The sequence below is a fragment of the Natrix helvetica genome, assembly GCF_964273705.1.
Source record: "Natrix helvetica genome assembly, chromosome: 10".
NCBI lineage: Eukaryota > Metazoa > Chordata > Lepidosauria > Squamata > Natricidae > Natrix > Natrix helvetica.
Genome location: NC_138561.1, coordinates 16,201,518 through 16,218,046, shown reverse-complemented (window position 1 = coordinate 16,218,046; position 16,529 = coordinate 16,201,518). Strand labels below are relative to the sequence as shown.

Here is a 16,529-nt window from a genome sequence, read left to right as displayed (position 1 = left end):
CCATTCCATGCTTGAAATTCAACATCATCTTGTGAATTGTTTCCATTGTCTATAACATTTCAACATTTGAATTTTGGAATGCATTAAAGGTTGAGAAGAAAGCAGTAGCACGACAAATGGAAGAAGATCAGAGAATGGCACATATAATCAAGGAGCATGTTATAGAGAAGTTGATATAAAATAATAATCAATATTGCAAAGAAAGAAGATCTTAGTAGCTTATGATCCAGTAGAAACCTCCTGCTGATACTGTATGTGTTGCTGAAGTAACACTGAAAGGCGTTTTTCAGGACAGCAGTGACTTAAGACAAGTGAATGACAAGCTAATCTTGTTCTAAATAAAACATGAATTGAGAATAATGAAGATTGATGTAACATGTTCTCAAAGAAAAAGGAGGAGAAAACTGAACAGATGGAAAATGGGTTGGGGGAAAAAAAGCCCACAATCCATTGTCAAAATCATTTTTCTTGCCAGGGCTCAAAGACTTCAAGGCAAAATATCCTCGGAGAATTACTGACAGTTCAAATAGGGCAGAGAGTTAGAGACAGAATACAGAATATGGGAGTCGGGAAAAGCCTTGGAGGTCTTCTAGTCCAACCCCCTGCTCAAACAGGAGTCCCTATGCCATTTCAGACAAATGGCTATCTAATTTCTTCTTTAACACTTTCAGGGAGGGGAAAACCAATAACCCCAAGACATAAACTGCTCCACTGGTTAATTGTTGTCTGTGTCAGGAAATTTCTCCTTAATTCTAGGTTGGATCTCTCTTTGATGAGTTTCCATCCGCTACTTCTTATCCTGCCCTCACGTGCTTTAGCGAATCGGTTGACCCACTCTTCTCTGTGACGGTTAGCATATCTCCCTTCTCTTCATTAGACCAGACATACTTAGTTCCTACAACCGTTTTATCATATGGTTTAACATCCGGTCCCCTAGTCAAAATAATGGGCTAATCCTCCTTAAGGCGGTAATTGTCCAAACACAGGTAATTCAAATAGAAAATAGAATAGCATAACAGAGTTGGAAGGGACCTTGGAAGTGTTCTAGTCCAACCATCTGCTTAGGTAGGACACCCTATACCATTTCAGTCAAATGGTTATCCAACATCTTCTTAAAAACTTCCAGTGTTGGAGAATTCACAACTTCTGGAGGCAACTTGTTCTACTGATTAATTGCTCTGTCAGGAAATTTCTCCTTAGTTCTAAGTTGCTTTTCTCCTCAGTTAATTTCCACCCATTGCTTCTTGTTCTACCCTCAGGTGCTTTGGATAATAGGTTGACTCTCTCTTCTTTGTGGTAGCCCCTGAGATATTGGAACACCGCTATCATGTCTCCCTTAGTCCTTCTTTTCATCAAAGTAGATATACCCAATTCCAACAACCGTTCTTTGTGTGTTTTATCCTCCAGTCCCCTAATCATCTTAGTTGCTCTTCTCTGCACTCTTTCTAGAGTCTCAATATCTTTTTTACATTGTGGCGACCAAAACTGGATGCAGGTATCCCAAGTGTGGCCTTACCAAGGCATTATAAAATGTATTATATAGAAATAGTATTCCGTGGGAACGCTAAGGTTCATTAGAGTCCTAAAGAAAACATCGAGATGACTCAAGAGCAACGACCAGTTTCACACAGTGACTGACTAGAGACTAAACTTCAGTAGCAGGAATGTTCCTCATCATTGAAATTATGTGCCATAGTGCCTCCAGTCCTAATTCTAGATGGATCAAAAAAAAAAAAAAACCCCATCAGCAGAAGAGCTGGTAACAGAGACCATTTCCCATAAATTGTGCTTGCCTTCATTAACAAGCAGGAGGTGGAAGGCAGTAATTAATACCGAGACAGAAAACACCTAACCATGGTGTTGAAAACAATGATCATGAACATTTATTGTTTGCGTGCTCGCTTCTAATGACCAAAGCTTTATTATGACTGCTTATCTGTAAATTGGACAGGACCAAGGAGCCCTAAGGCAAATTATAAGCTTGTCAGCCAGGCCTTGAATGTGTCCCTCATGTTTATGCAGCCGAGTGGTGAAATTTCTCCTGAAGTCCTGATTTGAAAGGAGGTCGGTCGGTCTCTATCTCTCTCTCTGTCTCTCTCTCTCTATTTCATTCATTTACTGAGCAGGTTTTTGCATTTGCCAGATTTCCCCTACTTTGTATTTTTCAGTTAAGATGTCGAGAGAGGGAAAGGTGAAGGGCAGAAGGCTTAACAAATGTCCTCGCAGCCGAAGTGCCACTCACTTCAATGACAAAAGTTAATGAAATGGATCTCTATCGCGGAGTGGGTGACCTATTGAAATAATTGGAAGTCTATTTGCCTGGGAAATAAGATAGGAAAGGTAGAGCTGAGAATGAAGAAGGGAAGATAAATGGCACCTGGAGCTTTGATCTTTAATGACCTCAACCGTGCAATCTGGAAATGACATGAAATTCACACTGCAAGCCATCGGCCCTTCTCCATTCAGGCAGCTGACCTATCAAAAGGCCTGCAGAGGTGATCTGATAGGCCCTTCTGACAAATCAGACAAAACATAAGAACGACGTATGTTGCTCTGAGTTTTCCGTGGGTCTCCTAAATGTAAAGCCCTCCATATGGGTTGAGGGCCATGAATAGAATAGAATTCTGCAGAGCTGGCAGCAGATTCAGACAGCGGGGAGGTTGGGGAGGAACATAGACCAGTCCTGGAGTCTGGGGAAGGCTCTGATGAGGGCTCTGTGTCAGAGGCAGAGAGGGGGCCAGAGCCCTATGCCAGTTACCAGCTGCCTTCAGAGTCAGACATCAGTAAGGCAGACAAACAGCTGGAGCCTGTGCACATGCACAGAGTTGCCAGACAAAGGGAACAGTTAAGGAACAGGGGCCGACTTGGGAGTAAGGCCACAGGTGGATGATGAATGGCCCCTCCCATAGGGAATAAAAGAGGAACGAAGGGGGAGTGGAGTTTGCAGGAGACAATTAGTTCACTTAATTGGTTCGTGACTCTCCTTGCCAAGTTTTGCAGATATCAGCCTGGCAGCTGTCCAAGCCAGATAAAGTCTATAAATCCTCCCTTGAAAGACTTTGCTGGATGTAAAGGAGCAATTTCATATCCAGGAAAAAGAGAATAGCCAATATGTTTTTCAGTTAGTTTTTCCCGGAGTAATTTGGGGAGTTTAAAAGCTGCTGTGAATGGTTTTGCAAAAAAATAAATAAAACCAAACCGCTATCCTACATTTGATTATGTGGCACAGCAGGGCTTAAATCTGTTCCATCACTTTTAAGGGTCTTACATATTTCAGAGCATCTGTTGGACAAAATTGCTGGTGCAGGTCCTGTAGAGATGCCCGTGGCAGTCTCATCCTGTTATCTAGGAAAAGTTTGATTCTGTTGGACCTGAGGAAGCAGATAGGGTCCTTATGGTTGTGGGCTTGACCCCATGGTCATTAGAATCGTGTGGTTCCTGGTTAGCTGAAGTCACCTGGCAAGTAACAATGGTTGGGTTGTCAAGAGTGGTGAATTCTTTCTTAAAGAGGTGTTGCTAGACCCCATCATACTGGACTTGTTCATTATGGAAGATTGTTGAGGTAGTGGTTGTACATTAACATCATCCTGGATGGAGATTATCTGGACCCTTTTCTGTCAGAACAACAGGTATCAACAGAAGAAAAAAAATTGTCATGAGTTTGGATGACCTGCGGTGGGGACAGGATTAGAACGGTGTTTTATCTTTTCTCTACTTGACCTCTCGGCAACCTTTGATACCATTGACTACGGTATCCTTCTGGACTAGCCTTGGAGGCTAGAAGTAGGTACTTCTGTATTGTGCCTGCTCTATTTCCTTCCTCTGAGGTTGGTTCCAGTTGGTTTTGAATGAGCACGAGGCCAAACTGGAGGTGGCAGGAGGCGGGGTTATTTGAGACTGCCTCTCCTTGGTTACATCTACCGTTCCTATCAGTTCTAGCAGATGTTGGCCATCTGCTAAGCTGCTTCATCTAACAGGCCCCACAACCCACCTGTGCTCTTTAGAGTACCATTCCACTCAAGGTGGGATTGGTCCCAACCTACTGATCTTCTAGATCCTTAAAACCCAGTTTTGACATCAGACCTGGAGATCCCAGGGATGCATGGAACCAAAGATGATATTTTAAGTTTCCGAAGGCATTCTCCCATTTTAATGGTGACACTAATCTTGAGAAACGGAAAAGAAACAGCCTAGATGCTGGTCTAATACATAATTTTTGAGTCAAAAGGTGAACTGGGCATGGAGAATGCTTCTCAGTAGGATCTTCCCTAGTTCTCTGGAAAATAAATGGCCTCCCATCTGGACTATCCCAAAGGATGAGAGCCATGTTTTTATTATAGTTTCACCAGTTTAAATGTATATTTTTTAAAAATAGGTTGTTAAATGTCATCACATAACTGATTGCAGAGATTAGTTTATGAAAGTTGCCTATAATATAAGCTTCTTACTAAGCCAGAACAAAGTTAAGTTTTGAACTTCGATTGATGTGTTTAGTTCCTTTGCCCTTCTTATCCCTGCTGTGATGATTTTATTTTATGGGAAGAGGCAGAAATCGTTTTGAGAGAAGAGTTTAATATTTCTAACTGGTAAAAAGCAATACTTTGCAAATTGATAACCATAGTGTCTAACCAGACTTTAATTATTTCCCAAATTCTGTTGACGATACTCTCTCTCATTTAGTAATTGTTATGTCCTGAGAAGGACTCAAATTAAAACAAATTGAAGGATAACGCAGTTGGGGGGAAAAATGCAATCACTTTTTGATGGTGTGCTTATAAGCGTCCAAACATCAGCGTCTAAATAAGTGTTGATTCCTACTTGTCCAGGTAGTTTTCTTAGCAAGATTTTCAGAAGTGGCCTGGCCTTGCTTTCTTCCTACAGCTGATAATAACTTGGCCAAAGTCACCAGCTGGCTTTGTGCCTAAGGCAGGACTGGAACTCACAACCTTCTGGCTTCTAGCCTAATGACTTAACCATCACACCAAACTGGCTCTTTTTCATGCCTTTGCAACCTGAAAAATGGAACCCTCCTGTTTTGTGTGAACTTAAAAGCAAGATGGCAAATCTTCCACATATTTGTAGTTTCTCATGCCATTGGGCACGAACAGTCTTCTTAAGTTCTTCATAAATCAATGCTTCAGACTATATTTCTGTACCTAAATTTTAAAATGAAAGTAGATTAAAAACTCGTCTAAAAATCAGTTCTGAATATAGTAAGGGGTTAAGGGAGCTGAAATCGCTCCGAACATCCCACTGTTGCATCCAAGCCTTTTAACTGTCTGTCATTAAAACACCACTTTTTGTTTAGAAGAAAAAAAAAATAGACTGATTCAATAAGTATAGACAGTGTACATCTGATTAGAGGACATCAGTTTAATGCCTTATTAAAGCTGACGAAACAATCCCACAATTCAACTGTAATGTTTTTCAATATCGTATGACTCAATTCTTTCCTCAACGTGTACACGAGAATCAGGATATTTAACCGACGATAAGCATATCTTCACTAGGGAATTCATGCGGTGGGACCTCCAGATTGAGTGGAGCTGGGCCTTTACGTATTCTGCCAGATGCATCATAATGGGACCCATGGCAGGGGCAGTAATAACCACCAAAATCCCCAGCATCTGAAATTGGTACACAGCCAAGATGGGTGCATATGCCTAGCACTACCAACCACTCCGGTTTCTTCACCCTATCCACATCATGCTCTGGGTCTCTTAGTTCACTCAAAGGTACTTTAGCTACTTGATCAATCTCTGCCTGGCTTCTGTGACGCACAAACAAGGGTTTTCCCCTCCACTGGAAAACCATATTCCTGCCTTCTGGAATATCGGACAGCTTGATCTCAATCTTAGCCAGCGCCAATACATCAGCAGCAGGATTCATGCTGGAGACGAACATAACGACAGCTTTCTTGGCGAAGTATGCAGAGAGCAAATAGGTTGCCCCGTTGAAAAAGTAGGTGAAGGTTTTTCTCTCTGCGCTGCTATCTTGGGAGGATTTTGTGCTGTCTTGTAAACTGTCGCGACGGTAGTAAGAGAAGTCTGGCACAGGCATGTCATTATGGACGTAACGAACGCTGGCAGGAGCTGCAAGAAAGAGAAAGCATAATTATGGGGCTGTTCTTTTAATAGAATGTGTTGCATTACAGACATTGTATTAAAAAATAGTAACTTTGAAGAAAACCTGCTCTAATACCCCAACATAAAAACGTAACCCCCCTCCGCCCCAAAATATACATTTTATACAAAAACTGAATTGGCCCATGGAGGTTTGAATTGTTGCCAGGATTCCTTCCTTTCTATTTGCAATTGCATATAAAATGCATTATTCCCTCTGGGAAGCCTATCAAATGACATGTATTTCACATCTACTTCACATATCAATGAGAGCCAGAAACTTCTAAGACTATTGTGTTTTTTCTGAAGAAATCCGTAATATTTGAAAGTGATCCGTCAGTCCCATTGTTGTAGATTCTGTATATAACTACAGCTATTTATTAATTTAAGTCATATCCGGCCACAATTACAAGCCATAAAGCAGGCATGTCCCATTTATGGGCTGTAACACGGCCCCCACAAGACTGTAAACTTTTAACATTATTATGTGATTTATATACATTAACTATATATTTTATATGCAGCTGAAGACAATTCCTTTTTACTCAATATGGCCCAGGCAAGACAAAAGGTTGGATGCTATAAAACGATTTATAAGCTAAAATCAGCACTTTAAACTACACCTGGAAGGCAATGAGAAGTCAATACAGGGGGCCACAAAATAGATGCATTATGTTCTTAAAATAGTTTATATGAAATTTAACCAAAGTTGGAATGCATTTCAAAGTGGAAGAACTTACTTTGTCGTACCACTTGTGTACATTTTATGGAAGAGTCTATGGATACTTATGACCTATTGTAAAACCTAGCTAAACAAATGTTTTTCAAATTTATATTGAAATGGAGAAGCAAGTTGCATATCCACTGCCATCTATAGCTTCTCTGAAACTTATGGACATTAGAGTATTATTAGGTTTAGTACTTCTGGGGAAATGTTTCATTTTCTACAAATTTTACACTAGAAAGCTTTATGAGCCAAATGGACGAAGCATTGCTTTAAAATGTTTGATAGAGTTTGTCAACTTAATTTCCATAAAAACAAAATATCTCAAGTTTCTCCAACACCGTTAAATAGTGGACCTAAAATATCTGATTAGACAAATATCAAAATCAGTAAAATGCTTCTTAATGAATTTGACAAATCTAGAGCTGTACTGAAAATGTTTTTAAGTGTAAACAGTTGATACTCATAGTTCAATGTTATTGTTTAAAATGTGAAAACACTAAAAAGTCTTTGAACTGTTTTGTATGCAGAAAAACAGGTATATATTGTGCCTCCCCATTTATATACCTCACATATACACCTGAGTACAACTTATGTAGCTTGACTATTATTATACTTATTCCATCATTAACTTTATGAAGCAATGTTTATTATTAAAGAAACATTTTTGCTTACAAGTAGAACCAAACAGCAATTGTAGAATTGCAACATTAATGTTACTGTTATGGTCCTTTGAATCAATCCTGCAATTTTCTTAAAACATTTTGGAAATAAATGCTGGAAAAGTAGTGAATTAGAAGCACATTTCCAAAATAAATTGGGGAAGAAATGGCAGACTGAACCAATGGCCACAGCAGAATGAACAACTAGTTGTAAGTAGAATGGCTCTTTGGTAATGCCAGATGAGGAAAGGACCATCCAAAAGTGCACTACACAACTGCTCCTTGTGAGGAGATGGCTATAGCCGTCTTGCAGCTCTGGGAGATGAGAAGAGACCCATCTTGCCCAAACTATGATTGATGCCTTTGAAATATCACTAAAGCATATTTACATTTCACCCTAACTTATATTTATTCATACGCTGGGAATATTAGAAGTACCAAATTTGCGCAATTGCAACATGACGTCAAAACGGTTTTATACCTTAGTATCCATCCAGTTTATGAACTGAAGTGTTATCTATGATTCTATAACTTAGTCTCATCTTTTCCTCTACACCAAAAGACAGACAACAATAGCATAGGAGACGTTTTAACAAAAAAGTTCTACCGGTAATAGTTAAGCATAATTTCCACTTAGAGAGGGAAAATGTTGACAACTCTTACAATGGCTAAGACCAAGAAGAATAAAACATGTAAGGAAAAGCAATTTTATAACAAAGAATTCCTTCTTTTATGGCAAATCCAGACTCTAACTGTGGATGGGGCAGAATTGAGAACATTGTTAAAAAAAGGCACAGTACTAACTTTTAAGGACCAAGGAATATTTACTCCAATAGTGAGATGGGCAGCATATAAATTTATTAAATAATAAATGTTTACGACCAGAAACCAGCCTTTTCAAAACACTTCCCAAAGGGTTGTTGAAGCAGAAATCGTCACTGGATTTTTTTTTTAAGAAATGGTTCTTTTGGGTGCATTTTAAAGAGAAAGGAAGGAAGGAAGGAAGGAAGGAAGGAAGGAAGGAAGGAAGGAAGGAAGGAAGGAAGGAAGGAAGGAAAAAAGAGGAAGGAAGAAAAAAGAAAGAGGAAGGAAGGAAAAAGAGAAGGAAGAAAGGAGGAAGGAAAAAAGAGAAGAAAGAAAGAAAAAGAGAAAGGAAGGAAGAAAGAGAAGGAAGAAAGGAAAGAAAGAAAAAGAGAAGGGAAAGAAGGAAAAAAGAGAAGGAAGAAAGGAAAGAGAAAGGAGACTATGACACCCTGGGATTACAACTCCCAGCATCCCCAGCGGTCCGTTGTTCCTGACAGTCGCCCTCCTGCCGTGTTTGAGAGACCCCCATGGGGGTGCGGCGCCAGCGACCCCACCCCCACCCGCCGCCGACCCTTCCCTGCCCTCCCGCACCGTTGAGGGAAGCGGTGACGACCAGGCCTCCCCGGCTCGCCTGGCCCAACAGCGACTCCCGGCACAGCAGAGGCCGCCTCGGATCCAAGGACAGGATCTTCGTGGGGCCCGGCGGGACCTCCATCACCAGAGACTTCCGCGGAGCCGGCACGATGTGCGCGGCCGCCGCCAGGTAAGGCGCCAACGGGCCGCAACGGGCGGACAGCGACAACATGGCGGACGCGGCGTTCAACTTCTCTTCCTCACGGCGGTCACCTTCCGCGACCGCCGGACGCAAGCGACGCACGCCGAGCGGTGACGCAGGGCGCACGCCGGCGGAGAAGCCACGCCCACTTTGGAGCGACGAGATTAGGGCGGGATCGGGGAGGAACCGAGGGGGAGGAGCTAACATCACTTTCGGGCGGCATGGGAAGTGCGCCTGCGCGCGGGACTTGCCGCTAATTGCCTCGCTTTAGCTACTGAACTGGGAATAAAGCTACCTTTTAAAAATAGTTTTGGTTCCTAATTTTGGTTAGACATTTTTTACGTAGGTAATTACGAGATAATATGAAATCTTGCCTGAAATAGGTAAATGGCTTTTACAAGAAGTCTCATCAATAATTTAAAACAATGACATATTGATAACAGCAATGCAAAAGGAATAAATGTTAAGAAATCAAAGTTTGGTAGCAAATGCTGGTAACGTTGATATTTTGCATAAATATTTAATTTATATTTTGTGTATGTTTTCCTCTTGCACACGAGAAGATCTACTATATGTTTGATGGTTAATCGCTATAGACGATCAGTTTTATTTTAATTGTCTTTATGATACTGTATGCTGCAGCCCGTTTTATGCATATGTGTCGAAAGTTAGGAGATGCAAGCCTGCTAAGCGAAAGATATTTTATTCATGGCGGTTAAGAGTATATCTCCATAGGCATGTATGACATGGTCATCCAGGAGACAGGGACTTTTGTGCTAGAGGTTTCCCAACATTTCCAAATTCTACATTTCACAAGCCGTGCAAACTGCAACTAAAATGAATGTAAACATTTGGAGAGAGAGAGAGAGAGAGAAGAAGGAAAAACTCCCATGAAATATAATCTTTGAATCCTATACAGGTAGTCCTCAACATATAGTCATTTAGTGACTTTTTGAAGTTACAAAGGCACTGAAAAAGTCGACTTACATCAGCTCCTTGCACTTATGACTTCCTCATGTCACATGGTTAAAATTTGGATACTTGGCCACTGGTTGTTCTTTCCAACAGTTTTGCTGCATCCTAGGGTGAATGAGATTGTCATTTGCAATTTTCCCAGCTGGCTTCCAACAATCAAAGACAATAGAGGAAGCCAGACTTGTTTAATGACTGCATAATTCACTTAAGAACAGTGAGTGATTCACTTAACAACCATTGCAGAAAAGGTCATAAAATTGGGAGCAACTTATTTAACAACACCTTCTTTAGCAACAGAAATTCTGTGTTCAGTTGTGGTTATTTGTGAATACCTGTAACTGTTGGATTGATTATTTATAATTTTTATATAGCGGCTTCAATCTTATCCGAAAAACTTGCAAAATGGAGTTTTCAGCCAAAGAACGGACTACTTTTCTCTTGGATTCCTATATTTTCCCCCAAGTATTCTCGTTCTTCAAAGCAACAGTAATATAAAAACAACTGTAATCTGCCTCCCCGTATGATCCTTCTAACTCTTAAGGAGCTGCTTTTGAATAAAAGAAAAGGTCAAGGATAATCCTCCCAATTTTTCATTCGAGAAAAAGTGGTATATCATAGATGGGACTTGTTCAAAACAAGCTGATTCCCAACTGGCTTATCCTGCACACATTTTGTCCTTCACCATCTTTTGGGATTCATCTGATGTCAAAAAAAAATCTCCCTAGTAAAGTATTGATGCCACCAAAGTGTAGATTAGGCAAAAAATATTTGCTGCACTGGTTTTTCAGCAACATCCATGTGTTAAATCCAAACTTGACAACTTTAAGAGTGTAAAGGCTTTCAACTTTAACACTGGGCAATTTTGGGGAACTTTAAGGCTGGGGAACTTTAAGACTGAAGAATTCTGGGAATTGAAGTCCACAAGTCTTAAAATTGCCAAGTTTGGAGATTCCTGCATTAAGTGATTGGATGGACCATCAATGGGTTACTCAGTGTTCTGTATGATGAGGAGATAGGAAACCAGAGCCTGCTCTTTATTCTGCTGAGTTGTTGGTTAATGCAAATGTGCATTTACAATCCCAGCTTATTGGCTTGAATGGATTGGAGAATTAACACATTGCATTTTTGTTGTTCAGGTCGCTGACCAACTCTTCGCAACCCCATGGACTTAGCACATAGCACAACATCCCCCTGTTCTCCACTGTCTTTCAGAGTCTGTTTATTATGTCAATAACATCATCAAACCATCTCATCATCTGTCCCCTTCTCCTTTTGCCATCCATCTTTCCTAATATCAGGGTTTTTTCCAATGAGTCTTCAGTTCTCATTATTTGGCCAAAGAATTTGTGCTTCAGCTTCAACATCTGTCCTTCCAAAGGGCAGCCAAGATTGATTCCCTTTAGGATTGACTAATTTGATCTCCTTTCAATCTCAAAGGTCGTCTTCAGCACCACAATTTGAAAACATCAATTCTTTGATGATCAGCTGTCACATATGTGTGTGTGGGGGGGGGTTGCATTTGAGCTGATAAATAAATAAAGGGAGACTAATATAGATCTATTTCAAGCTATTTAGCTCTCATCAGCTAGCCATACCCTTACTGGGATTTGAACCTGGGCTGTTTTTACATGTTAGGCAGTTGTATTAGCCTCTAAGCCACAAGCTCTCCTCCCTTATCAGATGAGCCAAGGAAATAATTAAGTGTTATGTCAAAGCACCTCGTATGCCCAAAGTTTTTGCCTTTCTGCTCCACCCTATATATATGTCCAGTGGTGAGATTCAGCTGGTTTGGCCCAGTTTGGGAGAACCGGTTGTTAAATTGCTGGCTGGCCTTGCCTCTTCCTGCCCCACCCCTTCCTGGAGTCCCCACGTGCCCCGTTTTTGCTCCCAGGAGAGTGCAGGGAGGCCTACTAGGCCCAAAATGAGGTGCAGGTGGGTGCCACCCCCATGGCCTGATTTTGCTCCCAGCGGGGTGCAGGAGGCTGTCACACGCTCTGCCTATGCTCACTATGGCCAGCAGGTCACAATAGGGGATACCATTATCCCAAGACACTGCAACCGTCATAAATATGAGTCAGTTGCTAAGCGTTTGAATTTTGATCATGTGATCATAGGGATGCTGCAAGGGTTAGGTGAAAAATGACCATAACCTGCTTTTTTCAATGCCGTTGTATCTGAACAGTCATTAAATGAATTATAGTAAGTCGAAGGCGACCTGAGTTAATTAGATTCTATGGTGGCCATTCAGTAAGACTTCTGCTGCTGGTAGAATATGGCCAACTCTCATTGCTAAAAATAGTTTGATGCTTCAAGGAACCATCCACCCCATTTTCCTTTAAAAATTGTTCCGTGTGTGCTTTTGATAAATAATATTTCCTGCCAGTGCCAATGGCTCATCAAGATAATGCGAGTCAAGACACCAACTTGGATGATAGATAGATATCACGGATATTACTGAAGGTTAATACTATGGGTTTCAGTGGGGGAAAAGAAATAAATGAGATATCACATAAAAAAGCTTGACAGATGCTTAAAAAATGGCACAGGGCATCGTCATTTTCGAATGCTACAGCATGATACATGGCAAAGCTATTTCTAGAAAAAGCGAAAAAGCATACATGCTTCTATTTTCCATTAAATTCTGATGTATAAAGGTGCAGGGTTTTTTGTTTGTTTGTTTTTACAGATCTACAGTGGTTTTCAAATGTTGGGTAACATCTTCAGACCGCAAGCGGTTAATTTCAAAATCCCATCTCGCTTCTGATTAGGAAGACTCGTCAAGAGGAAACACAAAGAAGAACCCAAAATTCTGGCAAATCTCGTAGTTTCAAATGAGAAAGTATTCCACCCAAAATTATTGCTGTGAGATAGGTGACTATATAAATTATTTAAAGAAATAAATAAACAAGGGGCAGAGAAGGGTGGATGGATGGATGGATGGTTGGTTGGTTGGACGGACGGATGGATGTTTGGATGGATGGATGGAGAGATGGTTTTGGTTGGTTGGAGGGAGGGAGGGAGGGAGGGATGGTTGGAAGGAGGGAGAGAGGAATGGATGGATGAATGCATAGATGCATGGAGGGATGGATGGTTGGATGTAGGGAGGGAGGGAGAAGGGATGGAATGTGTACCTTTCTACTGATAATACAATCCCCTTTTCACATTGTGCAACAGCTCCGTATTCTTACATTTTTATTGTCTGTTAATGGTTTTGGCATATCCTAGAAGTAAACCTAGCCTTAAGTTCACCAGTTTTTTTTCTCTCAATCTTCTCTATGCTCCTTTGCTTTTAATAATGGCTTACAATGCTGAGATAGGCAATTGTTGTGAGCCAAGGACTACACAACATTTTTTCTGGTATGTTGTTTGCACACACCCCCAAAATGAGAAGAATCGTAGTCATTATAAAAATGATGAAAAAAGTATCCTATATTAGGAAACATAGTATTATAGTAAAAAAAAAAGATGGTTCCATAGTTCCCTTTTGGGCTAATCTTATTTTCAAGGGGTCCTTGGTGCCCTCTGAGCTTGCTAGTTTTCTTGCAGGCGTTTCATTACCATAGCTAGGTGACATCATCAGTGCTAGTGCTAGCACAGTGCTAGTACTGATGATGTTACCTAGTTGGGTAATGAAACGTCTGCAAGAAAACAAGCAAGCTCATAGAGCACCAAGGACCCCTCATTTCAACCCCGAGCGACAAATATTCTCTTATTTTCAAGCTTTGAAAATCTCCTCCCTCGCCATCCACATCTTTCCTGATTTCCACCCAAAGTATTATTTCTGAGACTTCCTTTTGCAGTTGTCAACAATTAACACAGGTTGGAATTTAACACATTGATATCTTCATTAATCTAGGGCTTTCCAGTGCAATAGCCTACAATAATTAAATAATATATACCCCTTGGAGCTGGCCATGGTGCTAATGAACAAATTACTTGGTACACAGGTATGCAGAATATAACACTAATCAATACCCTTGTCTAGAAGCTTCAACTTAGAAAGAGAGCAATAAAACGTAAATGAAATGTAGTGGGATTTGGTGGTTTTAATTAAATGGAATGATTAATTGATCATTCAAATTGTATTGATTTACAGCTTTTTTTCAAAAAAATAAAATTCCCTGCAATCTAATTTGTCTAATACAGGCTCAGATAAGTAATGATTTGTACTTTGAATGTTAACATACACACACACACACACACACAGAGAGAGAGAGAGAGAGAGAGAGAGAGAGAGAGAGAGAAGTGCAGAACATTTCAGCTTCCTAGTAACAATTAGAGCTTTGAAGCAGGTTCGACAGAAACGTACAAGGAGCATCCAGTCTACCGTTTTATAAGATTGTATAAAACTAAAGCGACTTGCTGTACTAGCTGTATTCTTTTGTGTATTTCATTTTTTTATCATGGTGCATTGTTACCAATTCCAGTGCGCGGCTGAAATGAGGAACACCTGGCATTTATACAGCAGCTAATAAAACACCCACTTTTACAAGGGAGGATGAAAATTTGAAAATATCTCATATTTTTTTCTGCCAGAATTGCTCCATCCTCTAGAATTCACCCTCCGGAGAGCTGGCAAACTCAGTAGATTAGGCAAAGGTATGCACAAATGATTACATGTAGTCCTCAGTTTACAACAGTTTGTTTAGTGACTGTTCAAATTTACAAAGGTCCTGAAAAAAAAAAGTGGCTTATGAGCGTTTTCCCCACTTATGACCTTCCCGGCATTCCCATGGTCAGGCGATCCAAATTCAGATGCTTGGCAACTGACTCATATTTATGACGGTCGCAGTAACCGGCGGTCACGCGATCCCCTTTTGCGACTTTCTGAAAAGTCAAGTCAATGAGGAAGCTGGGTTTGTTTCACAACCGTGTTGCTAACTTAAAAGCCGGAAGGATTCACTTAACAACTCTGGCAGGCAAAGTCATAAAATAGGGCAAAACTCCCTTCACAAATGTCCCACTTAGCAAGATAAGTGTTGGGCTCAATTGTGGCTGTAAGGTGAGGACGACCTGTGTTTCCTATAGCTGTGGATCATTGGGAGGTTTTGTCATGCCCTCTTCGGAGCCTGAATATGTGGAGGAAGAGGAGCTCGAGCCGAGGGAGATCGAGGGGGCGGCTTCGTTGGCTTTGGAGGAATGCGGGGAGCAGCAGGCCGAGGCAGCCCAAGGCCCCTCAGGATTGGGACAGCTTGTTAGCAGGGAAGAACAGGGGAAGATGACTGAGAGAGAGCAAGCAGTGGACATGAGGAGCGACGGAGCTCAGGCAATGAGCAAGGGCCACCCCCTCCTGATCCCTGAGCACGGAGAGTGGAGAGAAGGCGGGAACAGCACAGGTCGACATGACAACTCAGGAGGAGAGCACCCCGCCCCGCTTCACAAGGCATATCTGAGGACTGAGATTTAAGGAGATGCTGTGGGAAGGGGCGTTTGTCGGGAGCAAACACTTAATTTGTAGAGTTTTGTGTGCCGTTGAAGACATTTGCAGACGTGCTTGCTTCTTCCTTATTTATGGACTCATTGCTTCTTCCTTGCTTTATGGACTCAGTGTTTGTTCCTTGCTTTGTGGACTTATTTCTCTGTTCCTTTGATTTGCTGGACTGCACACAGGCAGAGGCTGCCATGTGAGTGCGCGCGCGCACGCCCGAGCATACTTGTTTTGACTGGGGCTTCCCGAGAGTCTGAATCAAACTGCTTGTCCCGGCAAAAACCTCTTTTATTAATTGATGGTGAATTCTGCTCATTCACATCCAGCAAAGTCTTTCAAGGGAGGATTTACAGTCACAGATCTTATCTGCCTTGGAGAGCTGCCAGGCCGATATCTGCAAAACCAATTAACAAACCAGTCAAAAACCAATTAAGCAAACTAATTGTCTCCTGCAAACTCCACTCCCCTTTTGCTCCTCTTTTATTTCCTCTGGAAGGGGCCATTCATCGTCCACCTGTGGCCTTACTCCCACGTCGACCCTTGTCCTTTAGCTGTTCCCTTCGTCTGGCAACTCTGCACATGCGCACACTGGGAAGAGGCTCCAGCTGTTCGTCTGCCTCACTGATGTCTGACTCCGAAGGCAGTTAATAACTGGCATATAACTCTGGCCCCTCTCTGCCTCCGACACAGAACCCTCATCAGAGCCTTCCCCAGACTCCAGGACTGGCCCATCTTCCTCCCCAACTTCCTCACTGTCCGAATCTGCTGTCAGCTCCACTGGCCGGCCACAACAGTGCTTTGCTCTGGGACTTGCCAAGAATGTGGAAGCATTTCAGGGGACATTTGGAGCATTAAAGGGGAGTTTGAACTCTCAGCTGGCTGTGTGACCTTGTCCCAGGTCATCACAGGTATCTACTATCCTTTTTTTCCGCAACTTCTACATCGGTGGCGAACTGTTATCCATTCCACCTTTGCAGTGGCGGATGCAATGGGGGGATTCTTCTCTGCCGCTATCCTAACCTTAAAGATTTCCATTGGC

General features: G+C 41.7%; 1 protein-coding gene across 1 annotated transcript; it reads right to left on the bottom strand.

Moving 5' to 3' along the window:
- Positions 1-5,355: 5,355 nt before the first annotated feature.
- On the bottom strand, positions 5,356-9,188 carry UQCRFS1 (ubiquinol-cytochrome c reductase, Rieske iron-sulfur polypeptide 1). The gene is made up of 2 exons (XM_081963680.1): positions 8,904-9,188; positions 5,356-6,092 (listed from the first exon to the last, which is right to left on the bottom strand). The coding sequence occupies exons 1-2, from the start codon at positions 9,115-9,117 to the stop codon at positions 5,482-5,484; spliced, it is 825 nt and encodes a 274-aa protein (XP_081819806.1). The 5' UTR covers positions 9,118-9,188; the 3' UTR covers positions 5,356-5,481.
- Between the last annotated feature and the right edge of the window lie 7,341 nt (positions 9,189-16,529).